We start from the raw sequence: 25,621 nt of genomic DNA on the forward strand, positions 1-25,621 counted from the left end.
ACCTGTAGGAAACGCTCAGTTTTAGCGCCTGTCTGTTTAAGACCCCCTTATGAAAAGCCCAGTCTGCTCTGATTGGTCAGCGTTTCTGGGCCTTGTGCATCTGCCCTCTCTGCACTCATGCAGCCGGGGAAAGACTTTAATGGCACTGTAGCATCATTTTCTACATATATATATATGGTATATATATGACATCACAACTGTACAGAAGCCCCGAAGGCACATTTAGAGACACATTTGCTCAGTACAGGCTGTTTGTATCTCCGTGGATTTAGTGTTTTGATACTTTCACAGTATTTATATTACACCTCCACCTGCTTAATAATAAAAAAGAGACATGGAGATCTCACTTAATACGATATGGGACCTTTAAGATTTTACATTCAAAACATATGGTGAGCTTATAACATATGATGCAGTGTTATACAGTACAGCACTTGAGTAGGAGCTGAATATTCTTAGCTTAGCTCTCCATGATTGATGTTGCAAGATGGCAGTGCATCAACTATTGTCACCTGTCCTGGCATAACCGGTCGATTAATGTATGTGTGTATACAGTATGTGATTACTCACTCTCTACTGACAGGGTGATGGGCTGGCTGGTCTTGTTCTCCCCGTTCTTATCGTTTACCGCTTGGACGTAGTAGCGCCCGGCATCTGGTGCCACGGTTGACAGTATAACCAGTGTGTTGTCCAGCGTGATGGCACTGAGGAGGGAACAACAAGACGAGTATTAACAAAAAAGTATTTTAAGACATATAGAAGATAACGGGGAGGAGAAGTCAAGCTAAGTGTAAGGAACCCAGCGTGACTGGCAAATACATTTAAAAAAGATCCCATAGAACTAGCTTAAATAAATAATGATAATCATCATCATCATTAGAATCCTGCCATCATCAGAATCCACACTCACAATAATAGTAATAATAGTATGTAGAGTAATATACAAACACAGATGTTAAAATAGTGACTCAGAAGAAAGAAAGAAAATATGACTGTTCTACAATATACTCTCAAAGCTCTTTCAAAATTTCCAGATTCAAGAAGCTTCATTTATCCCGAGGGAAATGATTGTGCAACAGTTTCAATACACAGATGGGAAAGGGTCAGAGTGACAATAAGCATAAAAACATAAATCAAATCAAAATAAAGCATAAAACATAAAATAAATCAAACAATAACTAAGTGTGACAGAGTGCAACAGACATTGTGGTTAAACGTAGGTAAATACAATATACAACAATACGCTGCGTGCGGTTTAACAAAATATTGAAATAAAAGTACAAAGTACAAACTAAATAAGTGATAAGGAGCGATAAGTGATAACACTGTTAAAGTGTAGCAGTGATGATATAAAGTGACATAAAGTGATATAAGTGACACGTGACATTTATTTCTTTCAAAAGTTCAGAGAAAGCTCTAAAAATACACGTTTAGCCTTCAAAGGTAACGTTGGACGGCCTTATTAGAGCTTAATGCGTTTGGAATGGGATCGTGTGTCCACACTTGATCCTATGGCTGAAAAGGGCATTAAACATTTTAACATTTTAATTACACTGTTCAAGCTGCATTAGGCATATCGATTTACAATGTGTAAACACTGCTGATGCTGACTGAGCAAGGCGGAAATATTGACAACCTCCCTTGTTCATACTTCTCCTTATGGTCTGCTTTGAAATATGATATCCCTTTTGTAATAACCCAGGGCTTTTAATTGGTTATTTGTACCCCTCGGCTTCCTGTGGCTTGCGTTTTGGCAGCAAACCACTTTTGGCAGGAAACAATAGCGTCTTCCTTGTCGGCCCCTGAAAAGATGCCTGAATAAATAAGCGCTAATCCATTTTTCAGCAGATGTTCTATAGGGTCTAATACACAGTGTCTTGTGGCCTCTATCAAGTCCTCTCTTGGACTTTCCACTGTCAATGTAGCAAACGGTGAGGGGAGAAATCTTTATCCCTCCTCTTTGCTGCTGATGTTACAGCCCCCTGACTATGTTTACAATCAATATTTTCTTATTATCTGTGCCTGTTCAACAATCTGGCAGTAGATAGCCTGTTCCAACCGGTTGCCTTCCTCCACATACATCTTTTCCTCTGGCCTTATCCCTCCATCTAATGTTCTGTCCTACTCCCCCCTCTCTCCTTTCCTCCATCCATCCCACCAGATGCTGATGTGGTCATGTGGGGGAAACCATATCTGGTTAGCTACCCTGACAGACACACGAATACTAAACCCCATTTGGGAATAAACTCATCCGTACAGCAGCAAAAAATGCATCCTGGAGACGCGGGCACTAAAGTACAAATATCTCACAAATGAGTCACGGACCAATCAGGAAGCTTGGACTGTCAGAAAAGTGCGACTGTCGGAGAAACCGATCGATATCATTCAAATGGTTGTGGCTCCTGCCCACCTTCTGCACTCTGTGACATTTCAGTTTGATTTTGTCTTTGACGTTTTCTTTAAAGTTCCCAGAGTTATTGGCGGGACAAAATCGGTAATAGCAGCTATCCTATCATTCAATATCAAAACAAAAGTCTTTGATCCCCTACAAGACGTTTTCTATAGAAGTACTGTAATTCTCCCCCGCGTGCTGCACACTAGTGTAAAATCTATATCTCCCGCTGTGTACATTTCAGCCATGTTCCTTTTTTTTTTTTTTTTATAGCTGATGACCTGCTCTTTCCCTCCTCATGCAATCTAGCCCGCTCCACTTCTGCATCCACTCGTTCCTCCATCCTGACCTTCATCTCATCAGTGGGGGATCTGAGTACCTGCTGTGCCTTATTACATGAGCGAGAGAGCTGATGAGAAGGAACAGTTTCAAATAGCTCAGAAATTATAAAATATACAGGTGTGCACGCATGAAAATAGACCTTCTTAAACTCTCATTGCGGCTAAAGACAAACATTGGAAAAGAATTGGACGCAGCACAGGGAGTGATACACTGTATGCTGCACATAGCTACCTGCTGTTAGCATTTACAGTATAACTCATGAGATCCATCTCTGGACTGATTTCTCAAAGCTAGCCCAAGTCACTGGGCTCACTTGGGATTCCCCGTGTATGCTGAAACCGAAAGCAGTCTTCCTAAAGGGACTGGCAGGCCTCAATGGCTGCAGCTTATGATCTGAGGTAAATATTTAATGCTAGCTTGCCGGAGCGGTGACATCCTGGACGTACAGCCATGAATTATGGATCCCTTCAGGGATGTGGGCAGAAAGGATGTGTCCACAGCGCTGAATGAATCCCAGGACCTTCCTAAAACAGGGACACAATCCAAGGGCTTACTTTTTTTACATGTCCCTTTAGAAACTCTTGAAGATGAATATACAGCGCAGTGCTGTAAAGTTCTAAGAAGCAGAGTTTTATGTGGCCTAGGCGAGACAGTGCTCTCTCTGTGATAATGTCCAGCTTTACATGAAGTGATCTTCCAAGCTTTTCCTTTTTGTTTTTCTAATTTTCTTTTTCCTCCAAAGAGTTCCTCCTACTTCGTAACCACATCCAGGCATCAGACAAAGTAAGTTCAAGCTAATATTTTTACAATCATACATTGCAAGTCCTGATTTCATCAATAATAGCGGGAGCAAGAGGCATTTTTTTTCCCCCGGCTAGTTGATTTTCATGTGCTTCCCCGCTGAGCATTCACTCCCCTCAGCCTGTAATCAGGGCTGGTGCAGTGGGGGACACACAAGATTTTGTTACTCGCAGCGTACACGTCTAACCGCTCCCCGTGTGCGCCAGTCCTCAGGGATCAAAGAGCGCATGATGCAGAAAGAAATTAAAAGTAAGCCAATTATCATGAATGGCTTTACGTGTTTATCAAGGGAGCAGGAAGAGAGAGATAAGACTTTGTTTAATAGAGGTAACGGACGTTTTTTGACCAGCTTCTTGAAGTAATTTCTTGTTTTTGCATTATGCTTTTTTTGGTTTTCTATCTCATTATCTCTCTAAATAAATTTTGGTCATCCTTATTAAACTCCCCAGTCGTTTGAGCTGTCGGAGGGTAGCTTGAAACGATGGCTTGCCATGTATCAGGCACGGTGAAGGGACTTATCAAGCCGTGGCGCTGAGAAATTTGGACTAATCAGATATGTGCAAACATGTGCCTCTATCTCTGTCTGACTTTTATGTTTATTTCTGTATCTTTGAATGGTTTCTCTTTTTATTCCAAACCCAATCTCCCTTTCCATTATTATTCTTCAGAAAGAGCTGCGGTCCACAAGAGAGCCTGGCAGGCTGGACAGCTGCTCAGAAACATCTTGGCCAACTGAGCGGCTTTATGTGCAATCCCAGTTTTGCTTGAAGCAAGAAGCAGTACTGGGCTCACATGCAATTACTTTTTTTGTGGATCAATTTATTTATGTTTAGCATCAAGGGTAGCTTTTCAATGACTGCCAGCCTGAAAATGAAACTGTAGGACTTTAATCAATAACGATGAGGAGGATTTATGTTTGAGTGAAAACGAGAGAAGACAGTTTAAATGTTTTATTTGCTACTAGCTGCACCACTTCTCTAATATGCAATAATACTTATAGATGACATTACAAGAAAATGAAAATAAACAGTGATCCAGGGCCGCGCTCTATATTAAAGAATGCATCGTCCCTGGACTCTACATTCTGAACAGTTAGCTTTAAAGCATATCTTTGTATGTAGTTCAACCACTGACTGTAAGTCTGTATGCATATGTTATCGTGTTGATCCAGTACTGACGCAGTGGGAAAGATCTGTGCCTGTTCTAACACACACACACGCACACACACACACACACACACACACACACACACACACACACACGCACATGCACACACACGCACACGCACATGCACACACGCACACACACACACAGAAGTGTTTTGACATCTGTCGTGGTTGTCCCTCTCCGCCGGGCCGTGAGCGGCCTAACCTCGCTCCACAGCCTCAGCCCTCCATTACATGCAGGCAAATGGCCCCCAGGTCGGCTGATTGCCCAGGAGAGAGTGAGAGGGGTTGACTGGATCAAGTAGCTCACATCGCTGGCTAAAGTATGAGTCAAACTACAGCCAGTAAAAAAGATGAAGGCAAAAGAAAGCTAGAGAAAGACGGAAGACTGAGAGCAGGCAGCAGACTGCCTGTCCTACTGCTCAATAGACCCAGGGATGGAGAGTTGGAGGAGAGAGACAGAGAGATGAGAAGAGTTAAAGAGAGTGTTGCTCACGGAAAACAGCCACTTGTTTCCTCACCAGGGGTATGAACTTGAGATTTGTGGCACACTGTTAGCTTTCTGCTTCCCTGTTGCTCACGGTTGGTAGAGTTCAGAAAACGATAAAGAAAAGAATGGATGTGTCATATCCCCCGAGTAATTTTTTCATTCAACGCAATAGTTCAATCAGTGGAAAATATACCTTTGCCTACGTAAAATCTGTCAGAAATGTGTCCTGATTTAGATTAAATGGGAAGAAAAATACTATAGAGGTTCATGGTGCATGTAGTGTTGAAACTATACATTTTTTAGTTGACTGACAAAACATTTACCAACAATTAATATAATATAATCAAGTGATTAACGATTCAGAAAAAAATGCTTTATCTGTCATTGTATATTGAATATCTTTGGGTTTAAACTGCTGGTCGAAAAAGACTGAAGACGTGTCCTTGAGTCTGGCTGGGAAGAATTAATCAAGAAAGAAAGAAAAGAAAAAGAAAAAATAATTGCTAGCTGCATTCATCCATTCCTACATCCTTGTGCATGATGGTGCTCGCTGTTGTTGTTGTTGTTGTTAAAACTGCTTCTCCTTGACATCCCTTCCATTGTGACCTACAGATTGTTGGGTTCATGACTAATGCTGGGCAGGGAAATGCAGAGAAAGGGCCTGGCTATTCACTGGCCCTCGTGACTAATGGGGAATCCATAGCAGACTGACAGGACCCGAACATCACAGGCAGGGGCCATTAATTGATCAGTAGCTACAGCAGATTACTCAAGGGAATTGCAGTGTGTTTGTGTGTGTGTGTGTGTCGGAGATGTCCTCCCACAGACTCCAGGTCAGGCTCCTTTGTGTTCTGTCTTAATGGACACCCCTACAAGACTGTTTTCAATGTTATGCAGATAAATCCATGCCTAAATGTCAATGGAAAGTTTCTCGGAATGAAAACCAGGTAGAATGGGCAGTAAGTTGTTGTCGGTGGTGAAATAGTGAGAAGACGGGGTCCGCTATATCCAGGGGCAGACGCACATTCTAGCCAGCATTCTTGAAATTCCTGGCAAATGTGTTTACTGAAGGAGTCTCTGATTATACACCACATTAAGCCTCCAAAATAACACAACAAATCACTGCAGCTGAATGGAAAAGACCCTGCCAAATACATTACCATTCAATAAAGGAAGAACAATGGCTGCTACTTAAAAAAAGTAATTTTTCTCCTCGCGACCTGCTCTACATCACAACACAACAAAAGATGCAAGGACCCCGGTTGAACCGATCCATTGTACAGCCAATGCCTAGCTAGCTGCACATTTCTTTTGAGTCAATCACACAATTTCTTGGGCCTGGAGAGTGAACAAGAAGCCCCTCACAAAGAGACACCACAAAAAGTGAATCTGTAAGTTCATGGGTGTACTGCAAGAGACAACACAGGAGTCTCTGCTGACGCCAAGAACAACAGCTGCAGAGGCCACATGGCAAAGCGAGAGCAGTCACAGTGCCACAGTGAGATGCTGCCTTGCCAGGGGGGGAAATGGCAGCAGGGAAGCCAAAACGCAGTATTCACTAAGTTTCTGTGGGTTTTCTTTACACATGCAGGGCCTGGGGTGTGCACTGTGCTCACACCAAACTACGTTTACAGGCATCTATGACCCTGAGCGCTAGGACAATGCATGATGATGATCTTTACCATCTTAATTTAGTGTGCTATGTTAGCATACTTACATTCACTGACAAAGTACATGTGGGGCTGACGTCATTCATTATGCAGGTATTTGGTCACAAATGTGTTGAACAAATATATATTTGGAGCTGATGATGTTATATGAATGGTTAAGGGATCAGCAAAGTTGTTATAATTCATCTTTAGGTGGACAGGAATGTCAGAACCAAATGTAATCTAACAGTTAAAATCCATGGGGAACGGAGGACAACGTGCAGAGGTGGGGTGCAGCAGGATTTTTTACATGCTAAACCGACTATCGGTAGCATGTTGCTGCAGTTGGATCTGCAGAGTTTGTGGCCCAACTGTCTACTACTGGAGAACGACTGGTCTGCTCTACCGACGACAAAGGCAACCTGTTGAAATTTTTCTGAAACTGTGTAGCCGTCCCTTTAACCGTCACTGCTTAAAGTCCTGTCCCTTAAACAAACTCCCCAGGTATGTATATCCATTTGATAAGTGGATATGATACTTGATTTGAATATATGTAATAAAACCCTACTCCCATAATTTCATTTTCAGTTTGCAGCTCCAATAATACCTTGGAATTGGGAAATGGTTAGGAATTGAGGGCCGTTTCCAGTCCAGAAATCAATACTGATGCCCCGAAGCTTATCAATTTTTTATCAATGCTGTTGCACATGTTGTAATAACACTAGCGTCAAATGAAAATGAATGCTGTATAATGTCATTCATACTGTGCTCAAAGTCTGAATGATGAAACCTGGGTTGGCCAACTTTCCTCCCCACACAGAAAACCGATGAGGAGTCAATACGGGACTGGATAAAGAATCGGACCGATATGCAGAATCGGTAACTGTATTAGTATCTATAATATCCCATCCCTAATTTTGTTGCATCTACTTGTGATCAGATGACCTGAGATGTGTTTGCTTAGGCTGAGGCACAGTTCACCTCCCAAAAGAGTGCAATCAGCAAATGTCATCTTGAAGGGATTTCCAAGCTTGCAAGACAAGAACATCCCCTGCTGTGTGACACTATTTGAAGACGCAACTGACAGCATTTCCACAGTTTAGGCCAAACTGATCGCAACGTTAATGTAAACACAACGCTACAAATAATGCCGTTCAAGTACAGCAGCATGCAGAGGAAGCGTACTTTTTATTAGCAATTGGTTGGAGGGGATTAGCACAGTTACTCTGGGTCTGGCTGTTTTTTCCTCTCTCCTACATTGCTGAGGTGTGATCAAGCAGAGCACAGAGAAAAGAGGCTAGAAGAACCCCTGGAGAGAACTTCAAATTAAAGTTATGACACCTGAGGAGGGATGGCATGAGCAGGGAACAATGAGGGCGAAACAGAAAAGACAGCACACAGAGTGATAAATTAAAAGAGATATTGTAAAAGAAAGAGAAAATAGTCACCATGGTTATAATCCGTCATTTTTCTAATCCTCCCTTCACTGCTATACTACATCTTAACTCGGCACACATAGATCTTGCAGATGGAACTACCAGTCTCATAATGACGATAAGAATGATACATAAAAGCCCGTGTGACAATGTTTAGAGAGAGCCCACAGCTGGGACTGACTCTGGAGAGCCCTAGTCCTTGGAAAGAGCCTTCATCAAGGTAACAACCACTGTTTGGCGCAGAACTCTCTCTTCGGTGTTCCCTTCGTCTCCCCCACTAGCGAGACTTTGATGCCTCTACAGACTCAATGCTAGTGGCACGAATCAAATTCAATTAAATGATTTTCAATAAAAAAAAGGGCTCCCCCGTTATCAACGGTGCTCATTTGCACACGGTGACCTTGGTACTCCACTTGAAATTAGCATACTCAGAGCTAGAGGGTAGGTAGTGAGGATGAAGAGAAGCAAAGTACACACAGTGGGTGGCAGATAATGGAGATAAAGGAAGCGAGGGAGGAGAGAGAGAGAGAGAGACGTCAACAGAATAAATAAATTAGACAAGGAGAGGGAGAGGCGAAGGGGCTGAAAGAAAGAAATGTCAAACTAATAAAGAGTTGGATGATTCTTTGATGAACCCTTCTCAGCAAAAACTGTCAACAAACTGTGATCGTTCGTCGAACTTTCCGGACAATAATCTCTTCAAATACCAACTTAATACCACACGTCACTGTTGTTTGACCTTTTTTTCCGAACAGCTTCTCAAAAGTAATCCAGATTTCCACAAGACGGAACAAAATTGAAGCGACCGGCCTGCCGACGGCCGTCCGCAGCCTTCAGCTTCTCAGTCTGGGCACTTGTCTCATTGTGATTCTAGGTCAGGGTATGATTACTGATGACGAGGAGCTGATAAGAAAGATTCACTCTAACCAAGGGCAAGGTCACCTCCCATTGCGAAGAAATGCAGATGTGATGGGATGGGGATATGTGCCCTTTTCTCACACACACGCACGCACACGCACACGCACACACACACACACACGCATGCACGCACGCACGCACACACATACACACATACACACACACACACGCATGCACGTACGCACGCACACACACACACACACACACACACACACACACAGGCAATTACACACCCACACAAAGACAGGAGTGTGTGAGCTTGGACCTCCGTAGCCCTGCTCCTCATCCTCAGGGCTACATTACTCGCTACCAGCATAACACACCCGAATCTTCAAACGGATCATCAGCGGTCGAGTCGCAGTCAGAAGTAGTGTAGCAGGTGCCAGGTTTTGATAAGGAAGAGGAAAGTGTGGAATAAAAAAAAGATCTCTGGTTCTGCTGCACCGATTTGGATCCTCGAATGTACATCATGAGTACGACAATGATAAAGGAGTGCAACAATATATTACTGGACTATTCTATTAATAAAATATAAACCTGGATAGATCAATGAAATGTGTGTTTGTTTTTAAATGTTTCTGAGCATACAGGATCGATACACATATAACTATAGTAACAAAATTGGCCACTGCTTTGCCAAAGAGCAAATCAGAGAGGAACACTCCCAATCCACCTCTCCATTTACACCCTTCCATTTTCACTGAATCGAATGGGAAAGCAAAACAACCATCCCATTTTAAGGCTGTCAGCAGCTCCTGTGCTCGCGGGCCCCTTCGGGTACTGATGGTGCTGCACGAACAAAACAGCTGCCGGCTGGTAAACACTGATAGGTGACCTCCGGAAACGCATGGCCTCCCATTTTGAGACCGAAATGAAGAGAGACAGAGACACAGATAAGCTGAAATAAAAATGGGTTTGAACAAAGTGGAGATTTCACATTTCACACAGTGCAAAAAAGAGTGCTTTGGTGTTGGTCTTCGTTTTGCAGGAGAAAAAAATCAAACTCTGCTGTAGCATAACACGTAGGAAGATGAATGACAAAAGACAGGTAGGAACAGACGCTCCCAAACTAACAAAGCCCCCCAGGAACAAACAAGGTACAAGGAAGTACTCACAGGATCAAAGACAAATACAGACTAAAGCACAAACTAAGACTCAAAGGAAACAAGTAAAAGAAAAGAAAATGACTTACATGCGACTGCTGGGTGGAATCTTACGCCCATCTCTGAACCAGGTGACTTGTGGCTGGGGGAAGCTGCGAATGCGCGGTGCCGGGATGACGGCGCCCTCTCCCTGAGAGACCGACTGGGTGCGTTCACCCTCCTCAAAACTGCCCATAACTATTGGAAAACACAAACAGTACACACTCAGAGGAGAGAATGAGAAAGGAAAAGTGTACGTACATTCTCAAATTCCTTTTCTTCCTAGAATCTAACTTTTGATGCCGACAGAGCTTTTGCACTCTGCTCGCCGCTGTGAAGAACTCAGCCACCTTGATGGACAAGCGAAGTGTTGTTGCCATGGTTTCAGAGTACATCAAGAAAGGCTAGAAGGAACCAAGATGTAATGACTCACAGAGGGACACAGAGGGGGCGCTAAATTGACTCATATTCATATTCCGTATCCTCCTGTGTGGATTCATCAAGGACAATCAATCTTGATCACGCTCTAAATGCGTGCATTACTCAACATGGTAGATGACCAGCGCCGCCGCTATTCTATTATCTCCTAATACATTTCATTTGTTACAGCGCTTTTATTCCTCCCCTGCCTCATTATATCTTTAAAAGCTGACAAAAAATACTGCACTAATATTGCTGCCCCACACTCTGCCTATTTGTAAGTGAGATCTATGGGCGGGTTAGACATTTTTTGATGGATTTCCCGCCAATCGGCCCAAACTTCAGTTTCGATCTCTGCTGTGCAATTCTCTGACGCAATCATATTGGCTGATGCGGACTGTAAACCTTTACAGGACAGCAGTAATAAACAGACTTTGTCTTTTCTCCCTCCCTCGTTGTCTGAAAGAGAAAGTGCACACTTTGGTTTTGAGACAGCTGAATACCTTTGTTCTATTAGCTCCATGAGAGGCGAGGAAAGGATTGTATATGTGTCTCTTCAATACGAGGGGAACAACAGAGAAAAACTGCTGAAATCATTTTAATAAACATCAAACGCACAATTAAGTTCTAACACAGTTTAGAAATACTAATATCCTTAAAAAATGTAGGGATCAAGGTACGGGGCTTTGAACTGGGGGTGTTAGAGTGGTTGTGCATCGATGGCAATCTTATTTCTGTCTCTTTCTCTCTCTCCCTTTCAAAGGGAATAACAAAAAAGGTAATCTGGCTTTGCGGTGGAGCTGTGGTGCTTAGCTTAAATGAAAATCTGGGAAGTGTGCAAATCCCCTGACTTTGATCTGCAGTTTCGGCGATCTGATGTCCTCCTCCCCTTCCCTAATGCCTCTGCATGTTTTCCCTTTCTCCGAGGTGTGTCTCCGCAATCCCAATTGTGCCACCTCAATGGAATAGCTTGCAAAAAAGATCTCCCCATCTTTCACGTTCTATCCTTTTTTCTCCCTCCCTCTCGTCCGTCCGTCTCATACATTTCTTCTGCAGGTGTCCTTAATTCTCCGTTTTTACTCTGGCTCACCCTCTGTATCCCTTCATGAGCAACCGATGAGGGAGAGAAGAGAATTATGGAAATGGCAATAATAATGGTGGGGTGGAAGCCAAGAAATAAATAGAAAGCAGTGGTGGCCAGACAACAGACAACGTCCAAAGAGAGGAAGGGAAGCAGCAACAAAAAGAAACAGTGATGGATGCAACAAAGAGCCTGACTGCTGGAGGAAAGAGGAGCTGCAGAGGGAATCAGTTGACTGCAGCTACAGCATGTTTGCCCAATACTAAAGAAGTGGACCAGTGGGACTGTTTGGCCCTCTCCGTCTCCCTCCCGTCTCTTTCTCTCCCACCTCTTTCTCTCGCACGCCTGGTTGGCTACATTATTCAGTCAGGTACAGCGATGTGTCACATCCACTCAAATGTTGCTGAAACAAGGGGAAGCCAATGAACCTGATGTACCCTGGGAAGGCAGGATAATGGGCGTAGGGCGATTGTACTTATGGGGGGGTGGGGGTACATTCATCGTGACAACACTCCAGACGCCTCTGCGGTGTGTTTGTAATAGCTCGTTAACACGGCGAGGGAGCTCGGCAGCCTGAAAGTGGCTCAGGAAATTTACAGAAACGCGGCGCATCTGAGCCCTATTTTCGCCAAGAAACGACAGATGTTGTTGACAAAAGAGAGAGAAGGAAATAAGCAGCGGTCATATTGAAATGAAGCAAAAAACAAAAAAAAAAACCCCAATAATATCAATCTAAAGAGAATGCTGAGTGGAACAGCTGTCCGGGTTGATAACACCCCGAATGAAATGCAGGTAGATCTTTCACCCTGCCAGCATCTGTCCCTCGCTCGTCAGTCCTTGATACAAAGGCAACCAAACAGAGTGTGGGCATACTGTGTACTCAGTCAACACGCGCGCACACACACACACACACACACACACACACACACACACACGCACGCACGCACGCACGCACGCACACACACACACACACACACACACACACACACACACACACACACACACACACACACACACACACACACACACACACACACACACACACACACACACACACACACACTCTCTCTGTATCCATCAATCATCCATCCTTTTATTTATCCATTAGGTCCATTCATCTGTGTTTCACCTAGATCCCGTGTGGATACTTACAGGCCACCTGTACTTCTGTGCGCCTCTGCAGAAGGGCTCCCACACGATTCCTCACGATGCAGCGGTAGAAGCCAGCATGGGAGCGATCCAACGAAGGGATTAGGTACCTATAATAAACACATACACCCAAAGGACACGGATGAGGATTCCCTTGAATTGCAATAAAGTGGTGAAGTAATTAAGGCGAGAGTAGAAATCATACGCGCAATTATGTGAGCGCACAGGCATGGATATTTGCAAATTTGTGAGCATGGATGCACTGAAAAGGCACAAACAGACATTACCGTCTAAGCACACACACACAAACGTAAGACTATCTAACAGAGGAACAAGGGCACAGAGGACATCGGAGCTTAGCTATTGTTTATTTCAATGATAATGATGCTTGAGAGGCTAACCCAGCTACCACAGCACAGCTCTCCCCCAAGACGCACACACACGCACCACACACACACACATACAAACACACATGAACAGGCACAGACAACAAACACATTAAAACATCATCTATGCAAACACACACATGCATACATATGCACAAAATCCCCCTAGGACAAAGGCTGAAGCTGTGTGTGTGTCCAGCAGTTGACACCCTCTCTCTGACCTTGACTTCAGTGTCCAGCTGTGGTGGCAGTACTGCCTCCCTACCAGGTGGAGGCAGCGTAACATATACTTTATAAGGCTGCTGTGCTGTGGAGACTAATCACCGACTTGATGTATGTTGGATCTTGAGCCACATCTGGTGATGCAGCTCATGCCAAAAGAACAAGTGGTAAGTGATGACTCTAAAAAGTCCTCTCATTTATCCTGACAACCCAAAAACACTACACACACGGAAACTATAACTAACATTTGCTATAGATATATTGTAACATTTCATATCATAGAATAAATACGACTTATTAGTACACAACAGGTTACAACCAAACAATACACTTGTGAAAAGGACACTTAATTGCAATTCAAATGATCCCAAAAGATTTCCAAAAGGGACAATGTTTCATTCCTTACACAACGTGACTTCCAAACGAGGGACATTCCAAAAGCGTATGCACAATTAATTGCATTGAGACTACGAAGACATGCATAAGACTCAGAGCTCTTGGAGAGAGTTCAGGGAGTGGGATGCATTTAAGCTAGGAGGAGGCTACGATTATTTTAAGTGGCCATTTAAAACAGCCCTAACGGTTCTGCGTGTGTGTGTGTCAGTTGTGAACTAACAACCAAACTATTGGCTTCAGAAAGAGACTCCTGTAGATACTCATCAGTGATCAATGTTTGTTTGCCTGTGTGCATGTGTCTTTTCCATATCTGTGAAACACCAGGGTACATCTGTGAAAGATAACCTGAACAGCGCCGGGATACAGAATGGATCTATTTTGAGTCGTCCAACTCATTTATTTCAGAGCTCGAGCATCCAGACTGCTCAGAAAGCCAGGCATCATCTTTTTAACAGCCTTCCAATAACTAATACATGGCGGTGCAGCGGGATATACACGGAGCAGGAGACTATTAAAGTCTCTAATGGCACACTAGATAGCAGCACAACATGTAGACGTTTTTGAATTAGCCTACAGCGGGATGTGCAAGTTTCATTTGAGTCATTCTAGCACAACACATTCTTGTCAAAATAAATACTTTTTGTGGGAGTTGAAACACTTCTGCCTGCCATCTTTGCTGTCACATCCCTGCGAGCTATGACCTCATGAGTGCTTAGCGAAGTGCCAGGCGGGATGTCCGAGTGTAACCTTCAGCGATTGGATGGGTCGGTTTTCCATAGTTACCACATGCAATTTGTTTTGACATTTTTTTTGGTGATTTAACCTTTTTTTAAAAGAGTTTTTTGTTGTTGCATGAAACAATGTTTGGACAGAGCTTAAGTGAATGGCATGGAAGTAAAAGAGATCAATTTAGGAGTTCAGAAGTGCTTTCAACAAGCTGTTTGTAGGAAAGTTTGGATTCTTGCACAATATGAAAGCGAACGTTAAGGACTCCCATGATAGGAGCCGTGATAAGTACTGGTACTCCATAATAAGCTCTACAATTTGAGTATGATGTTGCCTGAACAAACAGCTCAAACAGAAACAAAATGAAGTGATAATAGAAAATAAGCAAACAATTCCAAGTTCACTGAAATGTGCAGTGCAAAATCTAAATATTTAAACAGACCTTTCCACAGAGAACGTGTTTTTGAAGTCCTTGTGATTTTGATCAGGCTGACAGAAACCCTGCTTTAAAGCAGCACCAGCCATCTATAGATCTTCAGGGTTTGTTTTTTTATAAAAGTAAAGTTACGTAATATCAAACATACACATAGAGCCAGTTGACAAATTAAAATGAAAAACAACATCCAATTAAGAGCCGCCAGAGCAGCTATTTCAATGTGCTTTGGCTGGGATTCTGTGGAACACTATTCCTCCGAAAGATACTCTCATTTAGTGTTTTGATGACAGTGGTGGCGAGCACCACCACTCATACTCAATAAACCATTCAGTGTCCTCACCCCACCCTGAGCTTTGTATGGAAGCATTTTTTTTTTGTTTATCCGCTCAGTTTGGATTTTTCCTTCATTTGTCACCAGTCGATACGTGTTGTGTTGTGTATTTCTGGCCACATTTCAGCATGCAAGATCACTGACCCGTTCACAGCAGCCACCTGTTGGTTTCCAATGCCACTTAAATGAAAAGGAGATATCAGTGCGTACCTAGAAGTCTATACAGACCTCTGAAACACAGATTCAAATAGGTCTGGCACTGTTCTCACTGATGTCTAATTCTCCCAGATGGAGACACAATAGACAGATCAGGCCTATGTACACAGGGAAAACCATAAACTGGACATCATCTAATACCATATTGCCATTCCCATCCCAATCTCTCACATACTGCTGCTTTGTTCGAACCCTTTCGTGTCACTTGCCAATGCCCTGGGTAGCGCTGGGTGTCAAAAAACAAGACGCTCCACTACAGTTGTTGTTTTAAATACAAGGAACACGTGGTAAACGTTGTGAATTTGAACAAATCTACGTGGTTAAGTTCAGGCAACAAAACCAGTTGCTTAGGAAAAGTGTGTGGGGTTATTATAAATGCGTTTGCAATGTAACTACAGTGATGCATGGCACACGCAAACGTGTTTGTTTGACCCATCGACCACCCTAACCCTCGATCTCACACTGAGTTTGGCGCTCTTTAACCTGGAGCACTTGATCTGAGTGTCTAATATCACCGCGGACGGGTTTAAAGAAAGCCTGGTGCGGTGTGCACGCAAAAGGCACCCTTGTGCGTCTGTGCCGAAATATCAAAGGTGCCGTGGGCTGTCAGGAGGGCGGGCATTTGAGGTCCAGTGAATGAGAATGAGCTGCTTTGTCACAGGTGGGTGACCTGTATTTTAGTCAGCTGCCATTACTCCATACCAGGCAACTTCACTGGTATCAGTTAATTTATAAAACTATCATCGGAAAAACCCCTCCATATTTCCCTTCACTACTCAATACATCCAACAGTCAAAGCAATTTACGTTCTAGCAAATTCATTAGTATGGTCGTTCCTAAAGTCTGCACCTCCTTTGGCCACCACTTGTTGGAACAGGTTGCGAAAGACGCTAAAACTCCACACCTTTATTCCGTTACCCTCCTTTAATAACTCATTACAAGCAATGGTTGCTGATCACTTCAACTGCTTTTGAATCGGCTTATCTGGAACATAGTGCATACATCTATGTTATAATCTCTTGTATTGGCCTCCCTCCTGTTGCTGCCTCTTTAGCCAGGTCCTCATTGTAAATGAGAATTGGTTGTCAGTTGTTAACCAGAAATAACAACTCTTAAATCTGCATATTTCTTACACATGTTGTGAAAAAAGCCACTTCTGTGTCAATGGTTAACTGATATGTCACTCACAACTTATTGTTTAGGGAAACACAAAACAAGACAATCCCCTTTCCCGAACTGCTATCTTCCGACATTCACATGTTTTCAGCGAAACGAAACTGGCTTCATCTCATGCAACAGTATTAACATTAGAACAAAGCAACAGTCTGTCCTGTGCTATTTTAAAGCTTACCATGCCTAGAAAGCTGCCTTTAAACATTAAAAAGTATCTGCTGCCAAATGGAAGTAGTGCTGGAATAACAAACGGTTGGGTGCATTCAAAGGCCGTTCAATCTATAACAAAAAATTAAGTGGTATCAAATCTCATTAACAGCAGCGTCAGTTGGACCCACAGGACTAAATGAGGTTTTGCCCAAAGTCTGTTGAGACTTAATCAACTAATCAGGAGGCTCTATTAATGATGTGTGACTCCTTTCATATGTTCCATCAACTAAATTAATACAGCTACGTATATGTGTTATGCATAGATGGAAGGAAGATGGGTTGACTAGATGATGGAATAGTGTGCAAGAGAACGAGAGTGTCAAAAAAAGCAAAAAAAATGTTAATCACATCAGTTTTGGTGGAGAAGCAGCAGACATTAAGAGATAGCTAACAGGTGGTGTTGGTGCTCCAAGTTTAACCCCGCTGAGGCCTATGGAGAATTCACCACAGAGCCAGTACCTTCAGGGTGACTTTAGACAGTATTCTCTCTCCCTCTTTTTTTTTCTCTGTCCCTTATATAATGAATACAATTAACCTTTGCGGAGCTGTGCGTGTTGGCAGCAGGTTGGGGGAGTCAGCAGGGCCTTGCTGTGTTGGACAGAGATTGATTGATGTTCCTGTGGTCAGCGCACTCCGTCAGATCCCCTTTAATTAGCCCCACTCAGGAGAAATGATTAGATGGAGGAGTGGCAGGGAGACGGAAAGAGGGACAAGAGAGAGAGAGAGAAAGGGAGGACTGGATATGAAGTGGGTGGGAGAAGGAGGAAAGTAGCGTGTGGAAAAGATGGAAGGATGATAGGATTGATTGGCAAAACTATAGTCCTTAATTGAAGATAGCTGCAGTGCACTAAAAATCCCACGTGACCAAGGTTAGCTCCAATAACATTCAACTTAATTTGCTATAGAGTGAGATTATAAACTCTAATACATGCAAACACATCGTTATTATGCCCTGACTGCTGTAAATCATGAAACACCATAAAGCATCATAAATCTGGGATGAGACGGCAGTGACACAGGTCTTTTGTCTCTAGCTTCAATGCACTTGCGATCATTTCCAGTTCAGTTTCTTGTCATTAGGGTGTGTGTAATTTCTCTGCTAAACATGCACATCATTTGAAAAACCTGATGTAAAAGGGTGCCTTTTTGCAATACACCACATTATCATGCAACAATTATTTTACAACTCACACTAAAAGCAGACACACAGCAGCCTAGTGCGTCACGGCTCACTTGTGATGATGTGGTTGTTTTTTTTTTACTCTCATCGCATTGTTTGAGGTTTATGATGAGGTCATCACCCCTTCACAACACTTTGATTTCCCTTTACTTTTCTTAATGAGCTCGCTTATGACATTGTGGCACACTTATAAGGCTTTAACAGCTTGTACATCCAGTGCCCTATAAACAAAAGCCGTAGCAGAGGCAAATTATTACTTTTAGCAGCTTAATTACATATTTATTCGAAGGATCTTGATGGATTGATTATAAGCTTCTGCTGTGCATGTCAAGACTTAACATGATCCCTCGCAGAAAGCAACACGTGAAGTAAAATGCTGCCACGTGATAATGTGACAATGGAACACACATTTACAGTTCTTCACCGAGCGATAGGTGATGTCCCTGAGAACAAGTGGCTGCAAATCAATACCGCACTATATATTTCTGAAGATATGTCTTTTGAAAGTGTATTGAATTATGTATTGAGATCATCTTTGAAATTCTGCAGGATGAGAGTCTTCATTCTGATCTTGTTCTAGAACATAATCCCATCACATACAACACATGACAGGTAATAGGGACTTCTGGCTTAAGCTACAGGAAATCAATAGTGGGTAATTTCGTCTACAGGCCCAGAGGGACAGCCTCAATATGTCTATCCTATCTCAGGATAAAACAGATGGACAACTGTCTGACGGAGACTCATTTTTGTCAACTGTATTTTTTCACCTCTTTTTTATATATTTGTCTGCTTCATCATTTTGTTCCTTGCTGAATTTGCCAGCTTTGATCCCTTTAAAATCTCATTTCCCCGAGGTGCACCAACAGCGTTATACACAATCCTTAAAGCAGTGAGGCATCTCCGATGGCCAAAACTGGTTTGGTGCTGGGTATCGAACATCAGTGTTTTAGTACGGACCATTATGTCTCATATACAAAATGTTGTCATCAAATCTTATTCTTAGACTTGTTTGATTGTCGTTGTTTGATCAGAAATTACCTAATTTAAATGAAGGCTACGAAAAGTAGGCTGAGACACGTCTCTGAATATGCTGCAACTGGAGCTGTGATGTTGAAGGATTAAAGGAGACGGCACTCAGCAGAAAGGGAATGTGTTTGCTCAGGTGCGCTTTGGTCGAATGGATGGCCGACATGCATATTTTTATTTTTTGACCCAAAGCCAACTGCGATCACCTCTGTGAAACGAATCAATCATCCCCATGTTCCTTTATTGTGTGCCAGTTACTGAGCCTTTCAGAGTGTGCAGAGCAGATTTGACTGTGCAAGCTCTGTACCACAATATGAAGCAATGTGGTCAACAAGATTTTATTCTAGTTATTTGTCTTTTAAGATCCTATCTATCAAAGAGTGAGTTAAAACAATGGTGATTGAGGACATGACCCACTAATGAAAGCAATAGTAATTGTTGCTTTTCTGAAAAATACGATCTGAGCGTCTGTGGAGACTTTTCTGCACTAAAATCCAATGGGACGCACAGTTAGTAACACTTTTTATGTTGTTCTGCTTCTCTCTTTGGACCTCCGATCAGTGCGGAGCATGTGAAGGCATCACGCCTCATCACGCAGGTGAGAGCTGCTGATCTACTGACGGCGACACTGTTGGGTTTCCAAAGGAGCTCTGGGATATGAACTTGTTAACCTTAAGCGGCCGCTTTGGTTTACCAGTGGGGGACTAGTTCATGCTTATTGAAATCAAATGATTTGGGTGAGAATTACTTACACCCTGTTCACAATTATTGCAGTTTGCGACGCTTTTGACCGCATATCTTTTGTTGTGTAAACGCTAATTCAACCAAAGTGACGTAACAAAATCCGAACACAAGTGGTCAGCTGAAGATGCATGATAGACACAGGTGTGACTGAAGATGTGTATCGGCCGTCCAGATGATCAAAACACATTTCAAAACTGGGCCAGGCTATGAATTCTAAATTATCCATCCCCAATTTCCGATGCATGTGATGACTTTTGGTTTTTCATAGCTCCATCCCTTCTGTGACACGTGCGGTGTATCGCAATCACTGTATGATACAAAAGATCAGAGAGAAGCCTGCAGACACCAGCAGCCCGGCCAGCCTGCTGTGAATGTAGGTCAGCCCTAAACGTTTGGGAACCTCACCAGTATGTTTCTACCACGCCATATCAAACTGTAAAGGCAGCATTATGCAAAATCATAACATACTGTATCAACACAGTCATAAGTGCGATTATGCAAAAAAGTAAAAAGGAAACATAATACATGCTTCTGAATGGTACGTCCTCGAGTATTCGGGGCAATCAGAGAAAAATAACGGTTGAATGTTTTAGTCTAGCTGTTAATGTAGTTAGATGTCCATGTGTTCAGGCTATACAGAAATGTTTCATAACGCTGGCTGTGGATCACATATTAGCAGCCATACCTGCCAACCGTGTGATGGCACTGAAACTCATTAAGACACACGCACACACTCATACACAAACAATTTGGATCTGCCCTCTCTCACTCCCTCTCTCTGTCTCTCTGTCTCTCTCCCTCTCTCTCTGTCTCTCTCTCTCTCTCTCTCTCTCTCTCACACACACACATATACACACACACACTTGCACTTTCAGACTTACTCACTCCACCACAGAAAATAGGAGCAAAAAAAAAAATCTATTGTATCTGAGGGCTGTGGAGGGTAATGCCAGGGAGATAGAAAATGGATGTTTTTAGTCACAGAGGAGAATCCATTAAGGTCATTCAGGGAATGATGCTGCCTGGCTTGCTCTGTCCAAGCTCTGCCAGTCACTGACATGATGATGGTTCAAGCACAGAGCCCAAGGGCAGCCAAGTTTTCTGGTACTGCTACTTTTTCTCCTTAACAAGGATATCACTGATCTCATCTGAACTAACACAGTTATATGATAAAGTCTGCCTATACATTTCCTCGACAGCTATGGTACATTTCTTCAAGGGTGCTGTCATATCATCCAGTGAAGTGGCTCTGCTTGTCTTGTTATTTTTTTACATTTACATTTATATTCATTTATTGTTTTTACCTACCATAAGAGGCCAAGAAAAAATATATATAAGGCTTCAAAGCCTCCAAGCTGGTCATTGAAGAACGGAAATTTGAGCAGATGGGGAGGAAATGCATATAGATTAAGACGATAAAGCCACAAACAAACAACACTTTTTTTTATTTGAATTTAACTTGACGGAGTGTGGAGCTGAGCAAAAGCAGCAGCAGGAGGAGCATTGCATTGATTTGTGAGATGTGCTGAATGCTGCCAAACTCAAGAAAATAACAGGGAGGATGCGAGATGGAAAATAAAAAGCGAGTCAAAGGGTGAATTTGAATCTCAAGGCCTTATTTGATGCTTTGTTTGCGCCTCGTCCCATTTCATTTTCTACACGCACTCCTTAACCCTTCTCCGGATCTACACACGCACACAGTGTGACTTGTTAACAAGTAAACTCTTTTGATTTTGTTGTGTTTAAGTTATAGATGGAGAATGCAAAAAGAGAATATCAAAGGAAGTTATTTGAACAGTCTCAAATTGGGGTTTTATTCTGAAGCTCTGCTCTTTGGGGGTTTGTTTATGATACACTGCTGTTTATGGCATGCAAAATTATGAACCATGGTCTGGTTTGCTTTTAGTGTGAAATCATTTTTCTGGACTTTGGGACCAATTGCAGGACGTTCTGGCAGGCTGCCATTAACTTATAAGAGTAGGGAAGGTCCTATAAGGAATAGCTCTGTGCTTAGTGTGTGCGTAGCGAGTGTATGGTCCAGCTGGAGCGGAAGAGTGATGTTTGACTCTCGTCCCCGGAGTTGTTTGTGCTGTCTGTCCGACGTTTCTGCCTGTTTTCATTGCCAACGTACTCTAAGGGGGAATTGTTGGGTCTATGCCTAAATGTAAAGTGTCCTGAGATAACTTTTGTTACGATTTGGCACTATAAATAAAATTGAATTGAAACTTGAATTGACTGGTGTTAGAGGTTGGAGCAAAGAAAATAACAGCAAGTGGTAGTTAGTGTACAGTGTAGGTCTCAGTTTGTATAGTAAACGCTCGACTTGCTTAACATTCCGAAGTGCAAAAAGAAAAAATCAACGCAAGTAAACAAAATCAGTCACTCTAGCACTTGGAGTGAGCAAGACTGGAAAAAAAAGATGATAGGACGTAGGTTTGGTGGGTATGGTTCTTGAGTACACTCACATAATTGCAATGTGAAACTAAAAGTAACTGGATCAATGTAACAAAAACATAAACCGCGGTTCAGACTTCCAGGTCTAAAGAGGTACTAAAAGGTCTGAAACTCAATCATCGAAACACCGCGCCCCCCTGCTTTTACTTCATCTCCAGCTAGTTAGCAAACTGAGCTCGTCATCTCTTTCCCCAGACGTGGAATACTATTGTATTGAACTTGTGTTAATTTGTTCAAAGCCACCATGAAATTATATCTGTAAGAAAAAAACTGAGGCGGACAGGGTCAACAAAAAGAGAAGATGAAAGAGAAACCATGAGTGTGTGAGATGCGGGACCATGTAGTGGGGATTTTTATAGGAAATACAAGTGCAACTTAATGTAAAAATGTATTTATAGTACCTGTCCGTTGCTTGACTAAAACATGTTTTCATAAACAATACATATGAGTCACTCATCGACTGTAGGTAGCCACACCCTAAAGCATCCCATGCTTTATCATCTATTTTACTCTGAATGGGACCATAATATACTAAATGTACATCATGTCAAGATCTGGTTCTGTCAGTACCTTCCTCTCTTCCCTTCTGAGTGAGTTTGTCGCCCTCTGTCTGTGTTTACCTGCATGTGTCTTCCCTTGTCTGTCTAGGTCCGGTAGGCGTTCCCCCAAGCTGCAGCCTGTTATGCTGATTACCTCACCACCTTAAATACCTGAAGCTGACAGGCATGCAGTGCCGGACTGTCGTCGACCCTGTATTGGTAAAACTATTACCCCGGACTGGCATCCCCTTTCTCGTTGTGATTTTCACACTCCCCGTAGTAAGTTGATTAATCGTGTTTGTTTTCTGTTTTCTCCGTAGTTTCCCGTGTTCCCGTTTCCCGTCCGTCTCCTTGATCTTTCGTCGTCTTCCCGTTCCTGTTGTTCCCATGTTTGTTTAGTTAGTTATTGTATTTGTATTCCTTGTAGTGTTTTGCGTTTATCTGTTTATATTATCAAACGTTTGATTTGTACTTTTACTTTTTGTCTGTGTCTGCATTGGGTCCACCTTTTGTGTTATACCTGTACTGTTCCTGACACATCATGCTGAATTGGAGAATAATTGAAATTAGCGACTGGGACCATAGACGCATTAGGAAAAACTTTATTGGGGTAATAAATCAGAGGAGAAGGTTGATTTTCCCAGTGATTTCTATACAATCAGACTTATTTTTGTAACCATGAGTCACCACCAAATTAGAAAGAATACAGGTTTAAGGCACATCTGCATTGGCTTCACTTTTCAGACAGTCTATGGTGCCATTGGCCTATTTCTAAACACATTTTCACATTCTGCGGAGACCAGCCATTACTGGAGTGACACCCTATTATGCTAGCTGTCAAAACATTAATTTAATTTTTTTTCCAGCTTGATTGTGTGAAGCAGAGCTGTCCATTTTTCAGCCCTCAAAAATGGACGACGACAACAACAGGAACAACAACAACAACTGAGAAACAGAATGAAAGAAAGTCAATTGGTGACTTGTGATGCTGGGGCTGTCAGGTCTTCTCCCTCATGCTATTTCATTTTCTTCCGTGACTGCCAGACTGCACCAACCCAGCCAAGAACCAATCGACGAAAAAAAACGACTCTTTTGGGTTGATTAATAATTAACTAACTTAATTGAGCTTTCTAGGTTAATTAGAGCGGCGGTATGCCAGGTAAACACCCCCTGAGGTTACTGTCATGTGATAGGAAGTTCTGAGCCAGACCAATATCCCCAGTCGGCTGCGCGTACATGTTTTTTTTCACAGAACATACCTTAAAATGGGTGTCATATACAGTAGCTTTTTATTTTATTTTTATTTATTCTTTCTTTAAATGTTTAGCAGTTGGCTGATACGGAACATACAGCACTATATATCTATTTTATTTTTATTTTATTTCAAGAATTGTTTGATAATGCAATACATTGTATGTATAATGTGATACAATGACAAACAAATCTTTATTAATGTTATTTCTTTCCAACACAAATCTCATATTGGTGCACAATCCTCATAGGGAAGGTTTATTGCATTCCACTGCAAAATCTTTAGACTATCGGCCACCACATTTTCCCCTCTAAAATCAGTAACAGTCTCAAAAATCCTGTATCTGTCGCCTCCCCTAGTATTTATAGACCAATTGATCTACTAAAGCATTGTTTTTGGGATAATTCACTGGCTGATGGGCTCAAAAATCCTTAATTGTATTGGATGTAATCTTCAATCTTAATTAAGCTGCATTTTAATTTGGAGATCAATCTTCTCAAAATGATTATTTGGGAGCAAAGAAAGCATGATGCTGGCCCCGATGCTGTGAATACATGTGTGTATGGTTGGTTGGTTGGTTGGTTGGTTGGCACTTGGATACTGTGTAGGTGATGTTGTGTGACAGAAGTCAATGGAGAGCCTGTTCTCTCCCTGCAGCAGATCACTAACACTGTGGCACCTCTTCCAGCACTCTCTCTCTCTCACACACTCCCACCTACATGTTGAATAGTAATGCACGCACACACGCACATACACACACACACACACACCTTGCAGTATTGATCGGTTGCCAGAGGACACAAGGTCAAGTCGCATGGTGTCAATATTTAAACCAGCACTCAGCAGTGGGGACCTCTACCATAACCTCATTAATATGGGGGGTCTGCTCTGCTCAAATACTCTCCTGGCACCAAGAAAGGTCGACTTGAGAAATGAGGATACACACACACACACACACACACAGACACACACACGCACACGCACACGCACACGCACACACACAAACACTACTCATTTAAAATGCAGAAAGCTGTCAAAATACACAAGGAGATGAATGGCTGCACTCATGTTAATCACATAACTACAGTTTGTATCTTTGTGTCTGTAGCGTGAACTACCACAGAGGAGGTTGTGTGTATTTTGCCAGGTGTCACATTCAAAGCATCGCAACCGTGCACGACACAGTTGAGATCAAAATGAAAGCTGAGTTCTAAAATGGTTGGATCTGAGCAAAGGCGTAGGATTTGGGGATTTTGGGGGGATCTCACATTGGGATGGGGCCCTTGCCCCTCCACTTAAGGCCCCTGCTCCTGCCCGATGACGGTGCAAGATGCAGTCACA

The 25,621-nt window shown here is 42.6% G+C and overlaps 1 protein-coding gene across 1 annotated transcript in view; it reads right to left on the minus strand.

Annotated features, from left to right (window-relative positions):
- Nucleotides 1-25,621, minus strand: part of sdk2b (sidekick cell adhesion molecule 2b) — an 88,786-nt gene that overhangs the window by 60,477 nt on the left and 2,688 nt on the right. Inside the window, exons 2-4 of the mRNA XM_083932349.1 lie at nt 12,990-13,096; nt 10,387-10,534; nt 571-704 (exon numbers count right to left, since the gene is read on the minus strand). Coding sequence (XP_083788475.1) covers nt 571-704; nt 10,387-10,534; nt 12,990-13,096 — 389 coding nt within the window. The remainder of the gene's footprint in view (nt 1-570; nt 705-10,386; nt 10,535-12,989; nt 13,097-25,621) is intronic.

This window comes from Echiichthys vipera (assembly GCF_963691815.1).
Source record: "Echiichthys vipera genome assembly, chromosome: 18".
Taxonomy (NCBI): Eukaryota; Metazoa; Chordata; class Actinopteri; order Perciformes; family Trachinidae; genus Echiichthys; species Echiichthys vipera.